The 22,470-nt window shown below is 27.7% G+C and overlaps 5 protein-coding genes across 6 annotated transcripts; 2 read left to right on the forward strand and 3 right to left on the reverse strand.

The window, feature by feature from the left end:
* Positions 1–526: 526 nt before the first annotated feature.
* Positions 527–1,291, reverse strand: LOC128961282 (TM2 domain-containing protein CG10795-like). The gene has a single exon (XM_054307503.1). The coding sequence runs from the start codon at positions 1,192–1,194 to the stop codon at positions 694–696; it is 501 nt and encodes a 166-aa protein (XP_054163478.1). The 5' UTR covers positions 1,195–1,291; the 3' UTR covers positions 527–693.
* Positions 1,270–7,347, reverse strand: LOC128962810 (5-hydroxytryptamine receptor 1A-alpha-like). Its single transcript, XM_054309214.1, has 5 exons — positions 7,088–7,347; positions 6,872–6,987; positions 2,968–3,366; positions 2,665–2,874; positions 1,270–1,274 (listed from the first exon to the last, which is right to left on the reverse strand). Exons 1-5 carry the CDS (start codon positions 7,345–7,347, stop codon positions 1,270–1,272), a joined length of 990 nt encoding a protein of 329 aa, XP_054165189.1.
* Positions 7,348–10,441: 3,094 nt separating this feature from the next.
* Positions 10,442–11,535, reverse strand: LOC128962820 (protein N-lysine methyltransferase METTL21D-like). Its single transcript, XM_054309224.1, has 4 exons — positions 10,897–11,535; positions 10,698–10,811; positions 10,524–10,603; positions 10,442–10,451 (listed from the first exon to the last, which is right to left on the reverse strand). Exons 1-4 carry the CDS (start codon positions 11,446–11,448, stop codon positions 10,442–10,444), a joined length of 756 nt encoding a protein of 251 aa, XP_054165199.1. The 5' UTR covers positions 11,449–11,535.
* A 1,528-nt stretch (positions 11,536–13,063) lies between these two features.
* Positions 13,064–14,676, forward strand: LOC128961670 (signal peptidase complex catalytic subunit SEC11A-like). Of its 2 annotated transcripts, XM_054307940.1 has the most exons (7): positions 13,064–13,080; positions 13,220–13,332; positions 13,441–13,550; positions 13,668–13,817; positions 13,913–14,032; positions 14,116–14,173; positions 14,253–14,676. In XM_054307940.1, the coding sequence occupies exons 2-7, from the start codon at positions 13,273–13,275 to the stop codon at positions 14,304–14,306; spliced, it is 552 nt and encodes a 183-aa protein (XP_054163915.1). In that variant the 5' UTR covers positions 13,064–13,080; positions 13,220–13,272; the 3' UTR covers positions 14,307–14,676. The 2 variants fall into 2 exon arrangements, with proteins under 2 accessions (XP_054163915.1, XP_054163907.1); XM_054307932.1 differs by lacking the exon at positions 13,064–13,080 and having other exon boundaries at positions 13,107–13,332.
* A 1,255-nt stretch (positions 14,677–15,931) lies between these two features.
* LOC128961121 (uncharacterized) lies at positions 15,932–19,271 on the forward strand. The gene is made up of 2 exons (XM_054307329.1): positions 15,932–16,464; positions 16,563–19,271. Exons 1-2 carry the CDS (start codon positions 16,072–16,074, stop codon positions 19,248–19,250), a joined length of 3,081 nt encoding a protein of 1,026 aa, XP_054163304.1. The 5' UTR covers positions 15,932–16,071; the 3' UTR covers positions 19,251–19,271.
* Positions 19,272–22,470: the final 3,199 nt, after the last annotated feature.

A 22,470-nucleotide genomic window follows, 5' to 3' on the forward strand; every position in this document is an offset into this window, starting at 1 on the left:
TTACAAAGAAAAATAATTATTAATAACAATTTTTTTTTTTATATATTTCTAGTTTCTGCAAATAATAACCAAAATTATATTTAAATTATATTTAATGTTGTAGTATACTGTATATATTAATAAATTAATAATTATCATAATATAACCAATTTATAATAAATTTAATAATAACCAATTTTTCATATATCAAATATAACAATATTTATTATTATTATTATTATTATAAAGTTTATTACAAAATTACTGATTAATAATAATAATACAAAACAAAAATTATGGCTTTACATGACTAATGAAAAACTGAGACATAGATAGATAGATAGATAGAGAGAGAGAGAGAGAGAGAGCGATAAATCAATTATTATTTACACATTATATCAAATTAAATACATTGAATTAAGACAATATTAATTAATTAACTAAAATAAAATAACTATTTACACGAAAAAAATTATTTTTTTAAAAACAGTATATAAATATGATATCAAATATAATTTGTTAATTATATATATATATATATATATACTATACAAGTATTAATAACGGCTAAGTATTAAACAGTGATTACAATAACTGTAACACAATTACAAATACAAGTTTATATACCGTATATATTATATATCCTATACATTAAACCCCCGCCACCGCCCCCACCAAAACCACCCCTCCCCGCACCCGGCATCAGGATCTTCATCAGGTGTTCATCAGTTGAGGCCAGTTATCTTCGTAGATAATATCGGTGGCCGTATTGTAGGCCATTATATCCAATTTCGGACCAAAATATTTGATAACATAGTGGGAACCGTCGGCCGGGCCGACAATTTGCAGTGCAATCAATATAATATCGACCAATTGGCCCAAAAACAGGAACCCGAGGGTACAAAACTTGAGTAGTCCGAGTCCGGGATAGCCTAAATAAAACCGATCGGCACCGAACATACCCAAAAAAATGGACAACAATAGTGCCGTTTCGTGCGAATAGCCGTTAGTATGTCGGCAGTCGATTGGCTGTTCAAACTCTGGCCGACCAGTTGCCCGGCATACCAGTCCATCAACTAGCGTACAATTAACGTATGCCCGATCGGATCGATTGCACGATACTGGCTGTTGAGTGTCCACATCAATCACCGGCGGCTTACAATCGTATTGGCCGATCATCAGCTGATTACAGTCGACGGCTATTACAGACAACATGTTATCTAAAAAAAGTGTTTGTCTTTAACTGGTATTACAAAATATAATACACTATTGATTGCATCAAATAAACTGTTAAACTGTAATAAAACACATATAATATATAAATTAATAAACTGTTTGTTTGTTTGTTTGTATTTTGAATGCAAATAAATATAATAATAATAATAAAATAAAGTATATGTAATGTGAGAAAAAAAAAATTATTTTTACATAAAGTACGTAAACTTTATATATTAATAAAATGTATAATGTACAAAATACATTTTTTTTAGTTTTTTTTTAAATTGTTGTTAAAATATACTGTTTTTTCTATATTTAAAAAATAGGTTTTTTAAACAGCTTTTTGTTTGTTTTAAAAAATATTAATAATAATAAAATAGAGGAGATAGTCATATAGATAAACAATTTTTACTGGTATTACAATAGTATTATTATTATTTATTAGTATTTTAATAAATATAAATTAATCATATATAATGATATACACAATGTAATTTGTTTAATATTTTATATTCAATAAATTTATTATTTAAAAAAAACTGTAATACTATAGTTAGCAAAAAGTAATAGAGCATTAATTTATACATATTTATATAATTAATAATAATTTTTAAAATAAAAATAAATTTTGACATTATCTATGAGTATCATAATCATACATACATACTGTACAAAAAATCTTTAAAAATATAGATAACATTTAGATTTATTAACTTTAGATTTGTATTAAATTATAATATTAAATATAAATTATTGTTTAAATAAATAAAACAAAAAATAATTGCTAACTTTTTGTTTAACTCATAATTATTTGCATTAATAAATTAGTTTAAATGTCAATGTATAGTACTTACCAAAATTTTTTTTTATAGTTTTATTATTAAAATAAGATAATAATAAAATATTTATTATAATCAATAATAATCAATAATAACAAAATTTATAATAAACAATATATTATTTATACAATATAACAAAATTATATTAATAATATATTAATATTATTAAATAATAGTATTTTTTTATTTAACAACAAAAAATATTGTTAGAAAATAATAATATGTCACAATTTCTATCATAAAAATAAATAAATTTTATTTTATTTTATTTTATTAAAATATTTTAATAATTAACACATATATAAATTATATATATATATATCTATACAATATAATTGAGCAACAAATAGAGTACATTGACACTTTTGAAAATAGACAAAAATAAATAAACTATTATTATTATTATTATTTTTTATACATTTTATTTTATTTTTTTGTTGATAAAATGTTAAGATAAGAAACTTTTATTTTTTTAATTTTATTTTTTTATATATATATATACAGTATAATTTTTTTTTGTAAAATCATGATGACATTTAATTATTATTATTATTATTTATACTTAAAGTATTACTTAAATTATTATTATTATTATTATTATTATTATTATTATTATTTATATTATAGCGATTTCTGCGATATAGTGCAGTAATTTCGTTCATACGAAATGAATAGATAAATGGGTCGATAATTGCCTTAAATATAATCAATGCATTGACAGTAAAGCCAATTAGTATACGGGTGTCGTCGGCCAGCGATAGTAGCGGAAATGGACAACCGTCCAGACAGGTCAGGGCCAGATAGGCAACTCCCGGCATCCAACATATAACATAAGTACCTGTTTTTTAATACAGTATTAAAAATGCAATAATAACAATAAAAACTAAAATTAATAAAAAAAAATTTTTTTTTTGGTTTAACTTATTCATACCTAATATAGACAGTGTTGTGACTACTGTTTTGCTTGAATATCGGCGCCGATGACCACTTAGCGACCGATTTGGCGATCGCCTAATGGCTAGTGTTTGTCGGCTTTTGACTATATGTAGGGATTTTCGGCTAACAATCTGGTCGTCGACATCAGCACTGCAGCCGATATCTAGCAAAACGTTACGATTAATGACTGCACCGATACTGTTGGTCGTCACTGAGGTCGTAGTAGTAGTAGTAGTTGAACCGGCGGCCCGACGGCGGCGGCAATGTATGATTGAAAATATACGCCAATACAGGACAGACATTACCAGCAGTGGTGCCAAAAAAATTACGGTCACTGTTGTCCTCAAGCGAAACGATAGCATAAAAATGTAGTCACAGTTTGCCGATTGAAAAGCTAATTAAATTGCAAACAAACAAAAAAACACACAATTTTTATCATATGTGGGATGAAATTGAATGAATTTAATAACTACAGCTATTTTTGTTATATTATACTATATTTATATCATATTAATAGTAATAATAATAATCTTAAATTTTATTTTAGATTTAATGTATTTTTCATTTCAATATTATTAGTAGTATCTTTATTAATAAAAAAATATTTTCATAAAACATAAGACAAGCTTATATAGACTTATATAATTTATAGTTTATTTTTTTGCAATTTATTATTATTATCGTTAAATAAGATGAAATTATTATGATAAAATAAAATAATAATAAAAAATTTATTTATTTATCTAGAATAAAAAATATATTAATATTAGTCTCTATATAATAGTATTTATGTTAACACCTAAATTATATCTATTTTTAGAGATTTAAAAAAATAAAATAAAATAATACTATTATATTAGTATTATATCATATTATTATATTGAATTTTGTGGAAAAAATTAAGGTTTATATATATATATATCATTTACTTAAATAATATCAGTATTATATTATACAACATATTTGTGTACTACAATACCGTATTATGAATCAGTGATTTGCGTCAAATAAATGAAAAATAAAAATTATTTTTATTTTTCTTGTAATTTTATATACAATATATATATATAATATATATTTAAAAATATAAAATATCTTTATTATATAAAATATTTCGTGATTTTTAAGACTATAAATATACTGTATGAAAAATTGTATGAAAACAATATAAAATAAAAATAAAAATAAAATTACATTTTGTTAATATTTTAATAATATAAGTAATTATAAGAGTATTGAAATAAATATTATGCAGAGTATTCACAATAGATTTTAAGTGTGATATAAATTATATAATAATAATAATATAAATTTTTTCAAAAAATATACTTTAAATATAGTCTATTAGATAAATATTTTAAATCCTCTATATATGACAAATTAATGAAATATTAAAATATAAATATAATACATATACATAATTTTTATATTTTTAGGCAAAATTACATACAAAAATATTATTATTTTTTAAAAATAAATAATTAAATAGCATTTATTTAATAAATGCTTCAATAAATAATCTAAAAAGATAAAAGATATATCAGTATCTGTAATATAGGTTTAAAACAAAATTCAATTTTGAATTTAATTTTTGAATATTATTAAATAAATGTAATCTTATTAATCTTATTATGACATAACTATTGAAACAATATATATATATATATAAACTGTATATACAGTATTTAAATACAGTATATTGTGATGTTTTTTAAAAAAAATTTTAACTAAATTAAAAATATTATTTGATATTCTTTTACAAAAAAAATCAAAAATGTTTGAAAATAATATATTTTTAAAGTTTGTCTATTTAAAAAAAAAAAAAAGATAACCCCAGAGTATAAAACAAATCAATATTTAAATATATTATATATTTTCCGTACAATATGTTGTTTTTTAAAAATGTAAAACACAAATGTTGTAATATTTGGTTACTATGCATTTTTTGGAAAATAATAATAATAATAAAGTTATATATTTGAACAAATTTTTGAATTTAATATTATACAATATCATAATACAGTACGTATTAGTTTATATTTTATATACTGTACTCTACTGTACAATAAAATGATAAATTATAAACTGAACTTCATTTGATGATTCAAAATGATGATTAAAATATAAATAAAAATAATAAATAATAATAATAATAATAATAGATCCGTGAATATGATATTTGCTATTTTTAATCATAAGTAGTAGTAAAGTTTATGTTTCATAATTAATTAGGTTTTTATATTATTTAATTTTAAGTTATTAAATAGATTTTTATAAATATATATACATTTATATATATATATACATTTATATATATATATATATATATAAATTTTAAAAATTATAAGCCTCTTATATGTAAAAATCCACTTGTTTAAAAGTAATTATTAATATAATACTATTTAATTGTTAGATTAGTTTTAAAATGTAAAAAGTAAAAAATTAATTTAATTTTTTTATCAATTATTTAATGAAGAGACTATTAACATAATATATAAATTGTCATAAATAACAACAATTTTTTATTTTAATAATATTATTCATAATGATTATATATGTATATAATTTATACTAATTAATAATTTAATTGTAAATCATATTGCTTGATGTATTAGTACAATCATTATTTAAATTATTTGGTTTTTTAAATATCTAAATAATTTAAATCAAATATATTAAATACCACTACTATTTCTATTATACTACTATAAATAATACTATTAACTAATCATTATTATAATATGTTGAATAGAGAAAAATATTTTATTTATTTTTTTAAATAAAAAATATTTGTACAATTCTATTGTAAAATAACTATTGAAACAATTTGCAATGTACATAAAAAATAAGTAAATTAACATAAATTATCTATTGATTTTTTTTTTATTTTCTCAGTTTAGTAAATTATTTTTCTATATAAATGCATTTTATTTACTTATCACCTTGTTAAAATCTAAAATTATTTTATTTTATTTTTTTCTAGTAATCAGATTATGTCACGTTTTCTCTCTCTCTCTCTCTCTCTTTCTTTCTCTCTCTCAATTTATTTATTTATTTATTTATTGACAATCTATTGTATAAAGCATTTACTATTGTATAGTGTTTTTTTTATTATTATTATTTTTTATGCTAAAAAAATTATAGTACACACAAAATCCTATATATTTATGTATTATATATAACTTATAATACTTATAATAACTATATATATATATATATAGAGTATTGTGGAAAAAAAGAAAGTTTAATATTTGACACTAAATTCTTTATCTATATTATATAAAAAATAGTTTTTATTACGGCTAACAAATTGTTCACTATTTGTTAAGTATCTATTTTTTATATTGATTTATTTTCTGATCATTAAATATAGTCCTATAAAAATGTGTTATATATTTTTTAACAAAAATATTCTGACACACATACACATACACACACTCGCAAACACACACACACACACACACATACACATACATACATACATACTATACAACACCTAAAATAATAAAATTTTTATATACAGTATAATTATGTCTATCAGTTGATGATTGTAACATTAAAACTAATTTTTAATATATATATATATCTAACATGACATTTTAATATCAAATTAATTGACAAATTTTGTTTAGATTTAAATATTTTCATACAAAATTTTTATTATTATAATAATAAAAATTAATTATTAATTTTTATCATAAAATTTTATAGAAATTTTCTAAAAATATTTATGTTTCTGATATAGTTACTGTTTCATAATAATAATAATAATTGATTATTATTATTATTATTATTATAGTCAAAATTTAATTTCATTTAAAATTTTTAAAATATATATTACATAATATATACTATTGATATCTATATATATATATATAATTTTATTAAAATACACATACCTTGACACGGGATACTGAAAAAATATAGACTAAATATTAGGACAGGTATTGTCCAACACATTAATGATACCAAATATAGACTACGCTTGAGATGTGTTGAACAAAATATAGTAAACCTTTTAAAAAAAAATAATTTTAAAAAAAATTTCAATTAAATAATTCAAATTTAAATAACATGTTTTACTTTCAAATTTTTTTTATTTTAATTAACTATACCTGTAATGCAATGGTTTGGTAACACCTCTGTAGTAGATGAAAGCCATAGCTAACAGATGCAGTGCCGATGCGACCAACGATGACAACCGAAATATTTCCAACACCAGTATTGTACAGTTGTTGCTGATGGACACGTTGAACACACGGGGCAAATAGGAGTTGACAAATAGGCCGGTTCCCACTATCAAGCTATTGACGGCATCGGTAGCCGCCAAGTTTAACGACAATCGGAAAATTGGCGACTGATTGCGACACCGCATGTTTGCAACAATTAGCAACAGTGTGTTCAATATGAGTCCAATAAAACAACCTGGATATAATTATTTTTTTTTTATTTAAATAGATAGCATTTATTATATACTGTAAATAGTATTTACTGTATATACATAGTATAATATAGCATAATATTTTTTAATGTAAATATTGTATTTAGCTATTATTAATAACTTGTTAGTCTAATGTTAATATAATAACCAAAAAAAAATCTAATCTGGGCAAATTATTAAACTAATATTTGATTTGATTTTATTTTTTATAAAAAAAAATCTACTGTGTCTACAATAAAAAAAATTTTTTAATAATTAATAAATTATTCTAAAAAATTATTTAATATAAATAGTTTATTACAACAAACAAACCAACAAAAAATTTATATTACCTATTAATAATATTGGAGTTAGATATTGATATAGATATGTAATGTTTTTATCATTAACAACACTACTATTGTTGATTTTGATTAAAAATTTATCGACAAAATTTTTGTCACAATAATTCATTATTTATAAATTTTATAATTATAACAATAAAATAAATAAATAACTGTTTGCATATACAATATTACAGGCTAGATTTTATTATTATTATTATTATTAGAAAATAAACATAGTTTAAATATTTATTTCAAATTTATATATTAGTATTTACAATATAGTATATAACTTTTTTTTTCAATCAAATAAAATAACAAAAAATTTCAGCTTTTTTTTAAAAAAAACTTATTGATATTTTTATTCAAACTATGAAAAAATCACTATATAGTTATATACCGACAAAATCACTGATACATAATATAAATATATATATTTAAAAATAAAATAAAAATCTTTTTTAACACAATGTATGCGATTATTTTATTTCTAGTAATATACAGTTTGATTCTATCTTTTATGTACAAAAATTCCGATTCTGCGCTAATTTTTATTACTATATTATAGTTGTATTGTATATAATGTATAAACAATATATACCGATATATATATATATACTATTAAAATACTATATATTAAAATATATACTACATTTGTATACAGAATATTCTGTAGTTATATATATATATATTCTGTAATATACATTATTCTAAAATTAAATATATAAATAGATGTGTGTGTGTGTGGAAATTAGATTATAAATTAGTTAATAGTTTTAATTAAACAAAACTCATTAAACATATACATTGTATACCTTATTATACAGTATGTTTAATTATGTTAACATTAAATTAGCTACACTGTATATATTGTATTATTTATTTATTTATTTATAAGCATTAATGTATTGACCTTTAATTCCAATATATCTTATAAATAATTAATATTTTTTGTAGTATTATTACTACTATTACCTAAAAAAGTACTATAAATAATTATTTTATTTTTGTATGTGTGTATGTGTGTATGTGTGTATGTGTGTATGTGTGTATGTGTGTATGTGTGTATGTGTGTATGTGTGTATGTGTGTATGTGTGTATGTGTGTATGTGTGTATGTGTGTATGTGTGTATGTGTGTATGTGTGTATGTGTGTATGTGTGTATGTGTGTATGTGTGTATGTGTGTATGTGTGTATGTGTGTATGTGTGTATGTGTGTATGTGTGTATGTGTGTATGTGTGTATGTGTGTATGTGTGTATGTGTGTATGTGTGTATGTGTGTATGTGTGTATGTGTGTATGTGTGTATGTGTGTATGTGTGTATGTGTGTATGTGTGTATGTGTGTATGTGTGTATGTGTGTATGTGTGTATGTGTGTATGTGTGTATGTGTGTATGTGTGTATGTGTGTATGTGTGTATGTGTGTATGTGTGTATATGTGTATGTGTGTATGTGTGTATGTGTGTATGTGTGTATGTGTGTATGTGTGTATGTGTGTATGTGTGTATGTGTGTATGTGTGTATGTGTGTATGTGTGTATGTGTGTRTGTGTGTATGTATGTATGTGTGTGTGTGTGTGTGTGTGTATGTATATATGATTATTATACTTGTACTAACAAGCAGTTTATATAATATATTGAATAATAGTAAAAATAATTGTATAATTTATTAATATATACACAGTATAATATAATCTGATAACTCAATAATAATTATCATATATAAACAACAACTCTATTATTTAATAATTTTTTTTAAATTTGAATAATTTTAAATATATAAATTAATTAATATTTTTCGTTATGTTATCTATGATATAATATACATGTATATACTCGTATATGAATTATTGTAGTTGACATTTACATACAGTATATCTTATAGTAAAAATTATATAATTATTTTAAACATAATTCACGTACCGATAATCATATATAAATAAATCATAAATTCTTAAATTACAGTAAATTAATTAAATTATGTTTTTTAAAAAAATAAATATATTAATATATTATATTTAATTTTCTACATTCCATAACAATTATATTGCACAATTATTTTATGGTAAATAACTATTATAATTTTTTTTAAAAAACTGTTTAATATTAAATAATTAATATAAGATAAAAAATTATTTATGTAAAAATTATTATTTTTTTAATTTATGTAACTTTATATTTTTACATTATGCAAATTATATAGTTTTATAGAGAAAAATAATCAATTTTATTGATATTTGATTACACAATACTGTTTTTTTACTAATATTGTTTGAAATAATATGTTTTAAACTATAATTTATCTTTTTTTTGAATATTTATAAAAAATTTTCAAAATTGCGAAATATGTCCTCTGGTTATGTTTTTTTTGGTGAACTTATAAAATACTGTATTAAATTTAACAATAACTTATAGTGTAGTGTATTTAAATATATATATATATATATATATATATATATATATATATATATATGATATATTTATTATAATTGAGTTATTTTTAATGTAAAAAAATACATTTTCCAACTAAACAGAAAATTTACTTATTATTACCGGTAATTAAAATGTTTTATTTATTTATTTTTTTTCGAATAATATATAATAATTAATATTTACTTAAAATAATATATACCCGTACAATAAGTCAATTAATTTATACATTTTATTATTGCCTGTATTTATTTATATATATACAGTATAATATGCTAATTATATCTACAGAAAAATATATTTACAATTGTTTTTTATTGCTAACAAATTTCAATAATTTTTTGTTTCAATTCAAACAAATGTAGATCTGGTGACCGATAGTCGGCATGTAATTCATCACTGGATATCTCATTAACAATAAATTTTGATTTAATTAACTAAAAAAAAAACAAATTAAAACAAACAAACAAAATAATTAACAAAACACACAAACAATTAGTGCTAACAAATCAAAAAATAAAAAAAACAAACTTTAAAAAACTTGTCGACCAGTGGCCGCTTGTCATCCCTGTCCTCGTATGACATCAAAACAGTTGCTCCCTTTGATGACAACCAGTCGACCGTATCGTACAGTTGTCTAACACTCTGTTAGTAATTTTAAAAAAAGTGATTTATTATTAGTAGTATTACAACAATAATAAAAAAAATTAAAGTTATTTATTTGACATACCTGTGCATAGTATAGACAATCGGAGATCAATATGTAGTTAATTTCGGTGATATTGTGACCAAAAAACAACTGTTCATCGGCTAGTTGTTGGTCACCACCAGCGGTTTGGGCCCAATCGTACTCGTGAACGGCTACCCGATCGCCGATTAGCAGGCGATTTTTGTTAACATTTCTGACCATTAGATCTACACAATCGGCCAGATCGGTAATAACGGCACGGGCGCCGAGTGCTGCAGCGCATAGGCCACAAAATCCGGTACCGGCGCCCAATTCGACCACCAGTGCTGGCCGACGTAGGCCAAGTCGACTGGATTGACGGTCCAAGTATTTGGCCAGAACTAGTGCCGCGTCCCATACAACACAGCCGACGTCGCCGATAAAGCGCTGGTCAACGGTCAGGTCAACAACGGTGGCGGTATCGGCGGCGGCGGCCAAACAATTGTCCAGTGATAGGTCGCGCGTAAAATATTGTTTTTCATTGACGGCCTCAGTGGCCGCCGCGTCATCGGTGGCCACAACAACAACAACACTGTCGCCGCCGGTAAATGACATAACAGTTAGTAATAATAATAATAATTAAAAAATAAAAAATAATTTTTTAAATAATAAAACAATATTTTATTTAAAACATTGTCATTCAATGGGTCATTCATAAACAAAGTGACGTTTATTTAGTATTATCGTAATATAAAATAAAGGGGTGTTTAATAAATAAATATATTGTAATTTTTTTTTTTAGTACAGTATATCAATGGGTGGAAAAGGGGAACATTTACTAATAATTAAATTATTTGTGTGTAACATTCTATTTGATACTTTTCTCACACTAATATGTACTGTAGAAAAATAAATTGATCAATGTAAGTTTTGTTTCTATTTAATTTTTTTAAATAATAATAAAATGTACATTGTATAAAGTATAATAATAATAATAATTTTATCAAATAGCCTTGATACTAATTATGTAATTGTTATGTATATAATAATATATATATATACTGTATATGCAATAATTAATTGTTTTATAATACTTTTTAGATATTGGGGGGTTACGCCACTTATGCACAGACAGTACTGTTTGTACAAAGTTTGTATGTGTTTGTACTACCGGTAGATACACTTATACATACTTAGACATACATACCTACACACATACACATACCTACACAGACACACACACACATACATACACACACACACACACACACACACACACACACACACACACACACACACACACATACATACACACATACATACACACACACATACATACACACATATACATACACACACACACATACACACACATACATACACACACACACACACACATACACACACACACACACACACACACACACACACAYACACACACACACACACACACACACACACACACACACACACACACACACACACACACACACACACACACACACACACATACATACACACACACACATACATACACACACATACATACACACACATACATACACACACACACACACACACATACACACACACATACATACACACACATACATACACACACACATACATACACACACACACACATACATACACACACACACATACATACACACACATACATACACACACACACACATACATACACACACACACATACATACACACACATACATACATACATACATACACACACAYACATACACACACACACACACACACACACACACATACATACACACACACACATATACATACACACACACACATACATATACACACACGTCTGTATAGTGTGACAGTCGTGTCGTTTAAGTATTGGCCACAAAACATATATATTAGTTATTAGTTGTTGGCTTTACTGTATGGCCACTGTATTAATATAAACTACAGTACAGTATTAATACAGTATATTATAATAACAACAACAATATCATATTATAATTATTAATAGTATTATTAATTTAAATACTATTTATTTACCAATAGTTTATTATATAACATATGTGTGTATAAATTGAATACATACTGTATTATTAATAATAATATATCATACAATATATATATATATACAATATATTCATTGACTAACTGACTGACTGGGCTTTACACTGAAGCCAACACAACAGGTGTTCAAACATTTTCAATACATTATTTACTGTACTGTCTATGTGTTTGTTTTAAACTACAGTATGTTTTTTATATACATTAGACATAAAAAAATAAAAACTATACACGTGTTTCACTAACAAAAATATTGTGTGATTTTACAAATAAAAATTTTATTATTTATTTTTTTTAAAACAAATTTAATTTAATTGTAATTTAGTGTAACAACTATTTGCTGCAATACAGACAGTCAGACATAGACACACACACACAATGGTTTCGATAATGGACACACTCGGTATCACCGAACTGACCAAAATGAACAAACGACAGGTATGAATATGAATGGCCAACAAAAAAATAATTATCATATAATTAAAACTTTTATTTACCGATCCAACCAACCCCCAACCCCCGTCCCCCACCAACTGGACACTGCAGTTGCTATACCAGGCCCTCAACTTCGGTATGATAGTGGCCACTGCCCTAATGATATGGAAAGGCCTGATCGTAATGACCGGCAGCGAGTCGCCCATTGTTGTAGTGCTCAGGTATGTACATCATTATATGGCACCCGTTTTAATGTCTAACCTAATCTACCCCCCAATCATACTATATATATCATCCATCTATACACCCGTCCATCCATCCATCCATTACAAAAACAGTGGTAGTATGGAGCCGGCCTTCTACCGTGGCGATCTACTATTTCTGACCAACAATCGCGAAGATCCCATACGTGTCGGCGATATTGTCGTATTCAAGATCAAAGACCGGGAGATACCTATTGTTCATCGGGTTCTCAATTTGCACGAAAAGTATATTGATTTCAGTATTTAAAAAAATGTTTTTTTTATACTTACCGTCTCTCTCTCTCTCTCTCTCTCCATCCCCGCGACCCAACACCCGATAGAGCCGACGGATCCATCAAAGTGTTGACCAAAGGCGACAACAATCAGGCCCACGACCGGGGCCTCTACGCTCCCGGTCAGCACTGGCTCGAACACAAAGATATCATCGGCAGAGCCAAAGGGTTAGTTAAGTCAAAGATAATAATAATGAAGTTTTTTTTGTTGAGATAAAATGTGAAACTTTTTTTTTTATTACTAAACATAGATACTGTCCATACGTTGGCTACGTTACGATACTGATGAATGATTATCCGAAACTCAAGGTATGTCTACTACTACCAAACAGTACATACCAGTGCTTATTATATATATATATATATATATATACTTTTGTTTATTTAGTATGCTGTCCTAGGATGTCTTGGATTGTTTGTTTTGGTGCACAGGGAGGGATAGTTGTAGCGGTGGTAATAATGATGATGATGTGGCGCTTATGTGGTTTGGCTAACAAAAATCAGCCAACAGTTTGCAACAATCACTCTCTCTCTCTCTCTCTATACTTGTTAACTGAAAACTAAATTAATTAATTTTATTTAATTTATTATAATTTTTATTTGTTATATATATCGTAAGTTTTATTTTCCGGGTGATCACTATATATAGATATCACTATATAAGTGAATCAAATTTGATTGTATTGTAATTTTTTTTAATCCCCCAAACCGTTTAACCCCCCCAAACAAAACACAAAGTCATTCCTCTCACTATATATTGTCTATACTTTTCCATTAAAAATAAATATATATATATATATAATATTACCGTAAATAGTATTTTCTAATAATTTTGTTTTGTTTTTAAAATTTAAATTTTTTTAAATAATTTATTTATATATATATATATACCGTATTTTTGTGACCCTATTTAAAAAAGAAGTGTAAAACCAATTTAATATTAGTGAAAATTTATTGTAATTTTTATATATTCAATATATATAGATATATATCATATTTCAAGCTATAAAACATTTTAAATATATATATAAATTTATATATTTTTCTATATAAAGTCTATTTCGTACAGTTTACTACTATATAGTATATTAATAATATTATTAAACAAAAATTTTTTAATAATTATTATTTAAAGTATTTTTTTGTTGAAAAAAAATTAATTGTATTAGAAAACGACATTTTTTTGTATGTATGTAACAATATTACAAGTTATTTGTATGCAATTTTTTCCCATGTATAAACAATTTTTTTCAAATATTTATCTAGTCTATTTTTAAATAAATAAATAAATAGTAAAAAAATAATTTACTGAAATGTTTTTTTTTTAAAGTTTTGTTTTGTTTTATTATCAATTAAGTGTTTGTAAAATTATGGTATATTATATAATCTGTATTAATAAACAATAATTAATATATTAATTAATATTGTGCACTAAAAAAATATTCTTTGAAAAAATTAATTACTAACTAAAACAGCTAAAAAAAGTTTTTAAAAAATTTAAAAATTATCAAAAATGTTAAAAAATTAATTGTAGCATAATACATTTAGATTTGTTAAAATTATTTTTTTTATTAAGTAAATTATTTATCAATTAACAAAATGAGACAAAAAAATCTATAATTGATTAGATTTTTTTCAACTAAAAACGTTAACTTAATTTTTTCACTCAAAAAAAACATGATAAAACTAATTAATTTTTAATTTATTATTTAATTTAGCATGTTAATTAAAAAAATTATATTTAAAATATTTAATTGTTGACGTACTTTATTGTATTACATCAGTTATAATAATAATTTTTAAAAAAAACTTGTTGTCCCGTGTGCCAATTTTGAATTTGGCTCGCATGGCCTAACATAAATTACGTTCATCGGGGGTGGGGTAGTAGCGTAGGGGATGAATAAAATTTTATATAATAAACTTAGAAAATAATAATAATAAATAAAAACATTGTATGACATTATTTATGTTTTATAATAATAAACTTTTATGGCATCACTTAAAAATACATTGAATACTACAGTATATTATTAATACATGTATTAATAATACATTTATTTTAGTGTATAGTAGTATGTATTCCCTCTCTATATTGATGTCAATACAGTATTACATAAGTGTTTGTATAATACAGTCTATTGTAGTGTTTATTGTATTTACTATTATTGTGTGCATTGTGTGTGTTGTCTATCGGTTGCGCACACAATATGACCAGCAATTTATCGGCACATCAACCGCCGACTGCGGCCAAACTTGCCACACACCCACTGTTGCCCGACTACGTACAGATCTATCGGCGACCAAAGTCAACAACAACAACGACGGCCACCACCACCACAAGCAACTGTGTTAGCGATGTCCCGAAGCTGATCGCATTGACCAATACGACACCGTCGGACCTGACACTGGCCGACCGCAAATTGCGCCGTTTCTACAAGTGTAGCAAATTCAATTTGCGATTAGGTCCGGCCAGTGGCCAACAATGTTTTGCCACCTATAACAGCGATATGGCTTTTGCCAGACACTGTCTGAATTGTCATCCGAAACAACTCGTCCACTGTATCTATTGCTACCCGAAGGCCAATCAGGACGATAATAAGGTACGTAGTGTTTGTCTGTTTATCGGTTAAAAAAAATCGGTCAAATCATTATCTGAGTTAATATTTATTTGTATTTTTTTCCCCACATTTACCGATAGATACTCGACAAGCGATTGCCCGACGATCTCATCGATCACATGCTGGCCGAACACTGTGGCCGCCAATATCAATGCAATCTATGCCTCTATCGGGCCATAACAGCCGATCATGTCTACGTTCATCAGTCGCTAATGCATCGGGACGTCTACGACTATACCGTACGAAATCGTCGCGAACTCAATGGCAAGCTATGCAAAGTCATTGAATGCGTACCACCCGTACGGGTGACCGCAACCGGCAAGTTGGCCACTGTTAGCGATGCCTATCAGCACTACGCAGCCCATCGATGGGAACGTCTCAATAATTCCGATCCGAAACATTCGCGCGACTATCAGTGCCTGTACTGCGACTACATGAGTCCCTACGGTAAACAAGTGGTCAGTCACTGTTGTCACGAACATCCCGATCGTCATATACTATACTATAAGGCATCGGTGGCTACGTCGACGGCACCTCCCGAACGAAAGACTCCCAAACTATTACAGGAGGTTAATATGTTTAAGACAAACAGTGGTCCGAGAGTTAGTAGGATAACCACAGAGAAACAGTTGAAACAGGCAACCGGATTGGCCAATCAGGCGGGCGGTCCTCGCAATGTTTGTCGCGGTGTACCGAATGTCCGGACGGCTACGAATGCATCGCGTACAGCGTTGGCACCGAAACCGGCCAATTGGCGACCAAATCAGGCAAAACCGTTGTCAAAGAGGACAGAAAATGATAGTTTGTTGGCCGATAGGTTGGAAATGGATCGCCGACTACAGGACCGAAGCGATAGGGAAACGCGCGGCTATGTATCCGAAGATAATTCGTCCGATGATGATATGCACGCCGCCAGTAGAGGAGGTCTTGGCCACTCACGGGATGAATTGTTTCGTAAACTAGAGCAACAAAAGACTGGAAGTTCAGCCAATGGACCAAATTATAGTAATAACAGTAATAATAATAATAGGTTACCATTAAAACAATTGTCATCAACTGGTCAACAACGAGGAGTACAGTCAAAATTAGTTCATAAACCCTCAAATCCCAGACCACTGTTCAAACCAAAGTCAACGACAACTGCCGGTCTCAGACATCCGACTGGACTAACACAGCGAAGCCTAGAAATGATGAAACGAATGAAATCGCGGACCAATTCGTCTGCACCGATGAGACCGAAATCATTATCTATAACTTCCTCACGTCTGGCGTCGTCGTCATCAAAGCCGTTACCAAAAGTATTACCAATGAGTCGTCAAAACTCGACACAACAACAACAACAACAAACTAAACCATCGCTGAAGAGACCATTACTGACAATGCTTGACGATAATGATTATCAAGAAATTTATAATATAAATAAACAACGAAAGCTTAGTGATGCGGCAGCGGCAGCAGCGACTACCAGCTATTCTTCGTCATCTTATTCAAAGACCAAGCCATCGACCGCTACTAGTGGTGGCCAGACTTCGTCTAAACAAAGTCTGGCCGATCAAAAACATAGTAAATATTTTGCAAAACGCAAATCACGGGACACTAGCGATAGCGATCAGTCCGATGTTGTTGTCGATGATGAGGATGACGAGCAGGAAGAGGAGGACCGATACAAATCAAGACGACAGGCCGCCAACAGTACTCCGGTATCGAAACCGCCGACACAGACCTCTTCGGAAAAGAAACGTTTGACGACAACCATCGAGAAGTTTATACCCGAATCGGATAACGACGACGACATTCAAGAAGTGCCAAAAGCCAGTCAACTGTTTGTCTGTCTGTTCTGCGACAGTGTTTCGGATAGCGAACGGTCGACAATGGACCACATGATGGTCCACTTTGACGATATCACTACGTGTTCCGATGACTACAACGTCACCCGTCCCATACACAAGTGGAGCAAACATTTTGTTGCCAAACAAATGGATCTGTTTCGACGGCGCACTACCGGCGACAACGATAACTATCGCTACGAGTGTCCTATTTGTGTTCGTATTGGACGCGCCAATCGATTGCGATCGAAAGGTTACAAAGAATTTTGGGCACTGAAGTCACACTTTTACGAACACAGTATGTGGACACCGGTCAGCTGTCGGCTTTGTCGACCGGAAACCGATTTACCAAACAATGACCACTTGATTGCCAATCATATGAACTCCCGACACTACAGCGATATACTGGATACTGATAATGACTATATCAACGAACTGATTGGCAATAAAGTGAAAAACGGTTTTTCGGCCGAACAACGAAAAGCATTGATACGTCTGGAGTTTGTTGTCTACAATCGATACGAACTGATTGACAAACATATTGAACAATGTCTGCAACAGATACGCAACGAAAATGAATATAATTTGGCCGAAGAGTTTGGCGTTTCGCCGTCAAAAGTATTGGTTCCCCGATTGCCGCCGATTAACTACGATGACGACCAAATGGTCGGCCATGTGTTGAACGAATTTCCCACTAGCGTTGGCAGTCTAAACAATTGGCGACATAGACAACGGGAACGACCTAATGGTCAGTTGATTGATACGCTTGTGTTGACCAGCGATGATGACGAGGAGGAGGAGACGGCGGAAGAAGAGATAGTGGAGGACAGCAATGGTAGCGGTGATGGCCCACAAAAGATGAATAATAATAATAATAAGTCAACAAAAAGAAAACGTATAGCTTTTATGGATGAAGTCGATGACAGTGATAGTGATAATTAATGCCAGACAATGAGTAGGAGGGGGAGGACAGGGATGTCGATGTCTCTCATTTTGATGATCTAAATAACAAAAATATGTTTCATTAACAAACAAAAAAGCATTTATTTCATAAAACTATTTCATTACTTAAAGATTTTTTTTTTAATTTTATTTGTTGTTAAATAATAATAATAATAAATATGTTATTAATTGTTTTTTATATATATATATTAAATTTATTATTATAAATCCAAAAAATGTCATTTGATAATACTATTTATAGTACGATAATAATAATAATAATAATAATAATAATAATAATAATAATAATAATAATAATAATAATAATAATAATAATAATAATTATGATAGCCATATTTAATGTAAATTATTGTAATATTTTTTTATAAGACAAAAATATTGTATAATACAGTATTTTTCATATTTATATAAATGCTATATTTTAAATGCATTTTAAAAGATTACTATTTATTATTATTATTATTATTATTATTATTAAAAAGTAGACTTATTTATAACACAATTAATTAATAAAATAAAGTTTAAAATATTTTTTCACTATTAATTAAATATTTGTAATTTTTTTACACTAAATTAGTGTTATTTGTAATAGATTTTATATTACTGTAAATGTGATTTAATTTTGAGTAATTATTGAGATTAATATTCAGATAATTAAAACTTAAGACTAAAAAAATAAATACTCTCATTAAGTAATGTATAATTTAAATATGAATTTATAAAAATTTAGTCAATTATTTTTTGTTTTTCAGATCCAATAGAAAATATATTTTATTTTTTTCAGATATTATTAATTAACTCTTTGTTTTTTCAACTGAAAAACCGATACCACTTTGACTGAAATGATAGGCATATCAATAGAGAAATCCTTCGTTTGTTCCCGACTTTGGTTTCTGGATTCGCTTCAGATTTTTGACAATCAGGTCATGAATTTGTAGATAATAGTTGCGAATCGATGCCAATATATAACAGAGTTGTTTGTGAAACAATTGATCCCTTTGGCCGATAGCCCGACGATAGTCATCACTGTCGGGATGTTTTGCAAGTTTGACGACCAGATCGGCTCGAATCGAGTAATAGCTATGAATTAAATTCATGCGACCAATCATTTCTTCCTCAACAGTAGTCAACAGTTCCAACACATCCTGTTGTACTTCGACACCAAAGTTGTTGCCATCTTCTATCTGAGGAATCATCAGATGAATGCCAGTCTTCAATGTCAGCACATCTGTGGTAAACTCGTCGAGTAGTGGTCTGACAATTGCCGTAAATTCAGTCAAAGTCGGGTTGCATTCAACGGTTCCGTTGGAAAACAAAACCACTTTCCTGTGGTTGGAGTTGTTGTCATCACTTGGGCTGTTGTATAGTATAGCTGCCACTTGTTGTTCACGCGATTAATATTTAATACAATTTTAAAGTTAAATATACGAATATCGCGTTAATTACAATAGATTTTATTAAATATAAATATATTATTATGAAATAATATTTTACATTGCAAATTAATATATATATACCTGTATATACTGTAATTAAAATTACATTAAAGGGTTGTATAATTGTTTTATACAATCAATAAAAAAAATAAAATTATCTAAATTGTTGTGAAGTACGTGTCGGCGCCAAAGATATTCGGCTAAATGTAGATAAAGGTTATCTTGTGGTATACCCCCTCTTAAAAGATTGCGTTTCATAGCTCTCCATTGAGATTCAATGGTCTGTGTGTTTGCACCGGTATGTGAATTGACAAACTCTTTCGAATGATTCACAGTAAAATGGACAAAACCTAAAAATTAAAAAATTAATTAACTTAATAATATGTTTTATCTATCATTTATACCATTGTCTGTTAGTCTATAATATCCAGCCCAACAGTCAGACACAATAGTTGTCCCAATTTTTACATGCTTACGTATCAAAGGTAAAAGAGTGTCGGCATCTCTTTTATTTAGGGGACATATTTCTAAACGAAATCTACCTCCACGTCGACAATTAGCTCCTATTTGAATCTCAACTAAACCTAAAATCCACGTCCCATCAACTAGTCGACCTCTATTGTACTTTCTTTTACCAACTTTTGTTTCGTCAATTTCTACGACAACTCCTGAATTAAAAGTTATCAAAATATTATCATTATAATTAGGTTTAGGTTGCGGTCGGAACTCCAGGTTAGGTAACAGAGCAAACACTAATACACTATCAGTTTGGTATTACCATTATAATTAGGTTTAGGTTGCGGTCGGAACTCCAGGTTAGGTAACAGAGCAAACACTAATACACTATCAGTTTGGTATTTCCATTATAATTAGGTTTAGGTTGCGGTCGGAACTCCAGGTTAGGTAACAGAGCAAACACTAATACACTATGAGTTTGGTATTACCATTATAATTAGGTTTAGGTTGCGGTCGGAACTCCAGGTTAGGTAACAGAGCAAACACTAATACACTATCAGTTTGGTATTACCATTATAATTAGGTTTAGGTTGCGGTCGGAACTCCAGGTTAGGTAACAGAGCAAACACTAATACACTATCAGTTTGGTATTACCATTATAATTAGGTTTAGGTTGCGGTCGGAACTCCAGGTTAGGTAACAGAGCAAACACTAATACACTATCAGTTTGGTATTACCATTATAATTAGGTTTAGGTAACGTGCATAATTAAATATGTATCATATACTACCTTCTCCTCCTAAGAGATCAACTGATTGATATTTTTCGACCCAATCAAATACCACTTCTCGACAAAAGTTAAGCCAATCACTTATAGTGTTATGAGATGTTGTTTTAGTTAAATCACTTGTTTCTCGTTTAATGTCCTCATATTTTGTTGTGCCGACCGAAAACAGGTACGTCAAGATTATTATGTTTTCAATGCTAAACTTTGATCCAGAAAACCACGTATTATTCAAAGCACTTAGTCTATAATCATGAGGTTGTCCATGCTTTTGGTGGCACCGGTACGATAATTGTTTGACAATTATCTTCTACGAAAATAATTTTTTAATGTATTTTTTTGCAAATTAATTATTTACCATTTCGTTGTCACAAATGGGACACTTTTTAGTTGCTAATAATAAACCCATTGTTATACACCAGTTAATCATTGTCTCCTGTGAGACAAGTATTAGTCTAAATAATGTCTTTAGATTAATCATTTTGTTCACTAAATTTAAGTCATAGCTTTCAAAAGAAACATA

Source organism: Oppia nitens, unplaced genomic scaffold (genome assembly GCF_028296485.1).
Source record: "Oppia nitens isolate AA-2021 unplaced genomic scaffold, nextdenovo-longstitch-racon4-pilon3 scaffold14_pilon_pilon_pilon, whole genome shotgun sequence".
Classification (NCBI taxonomy): domain Eukaryota; kingdom Metazoa; phylum Arthropoda; class Arachnida; order Sarcoptiformes; family Oppiidae; genus Oppia; species Oppia nitens.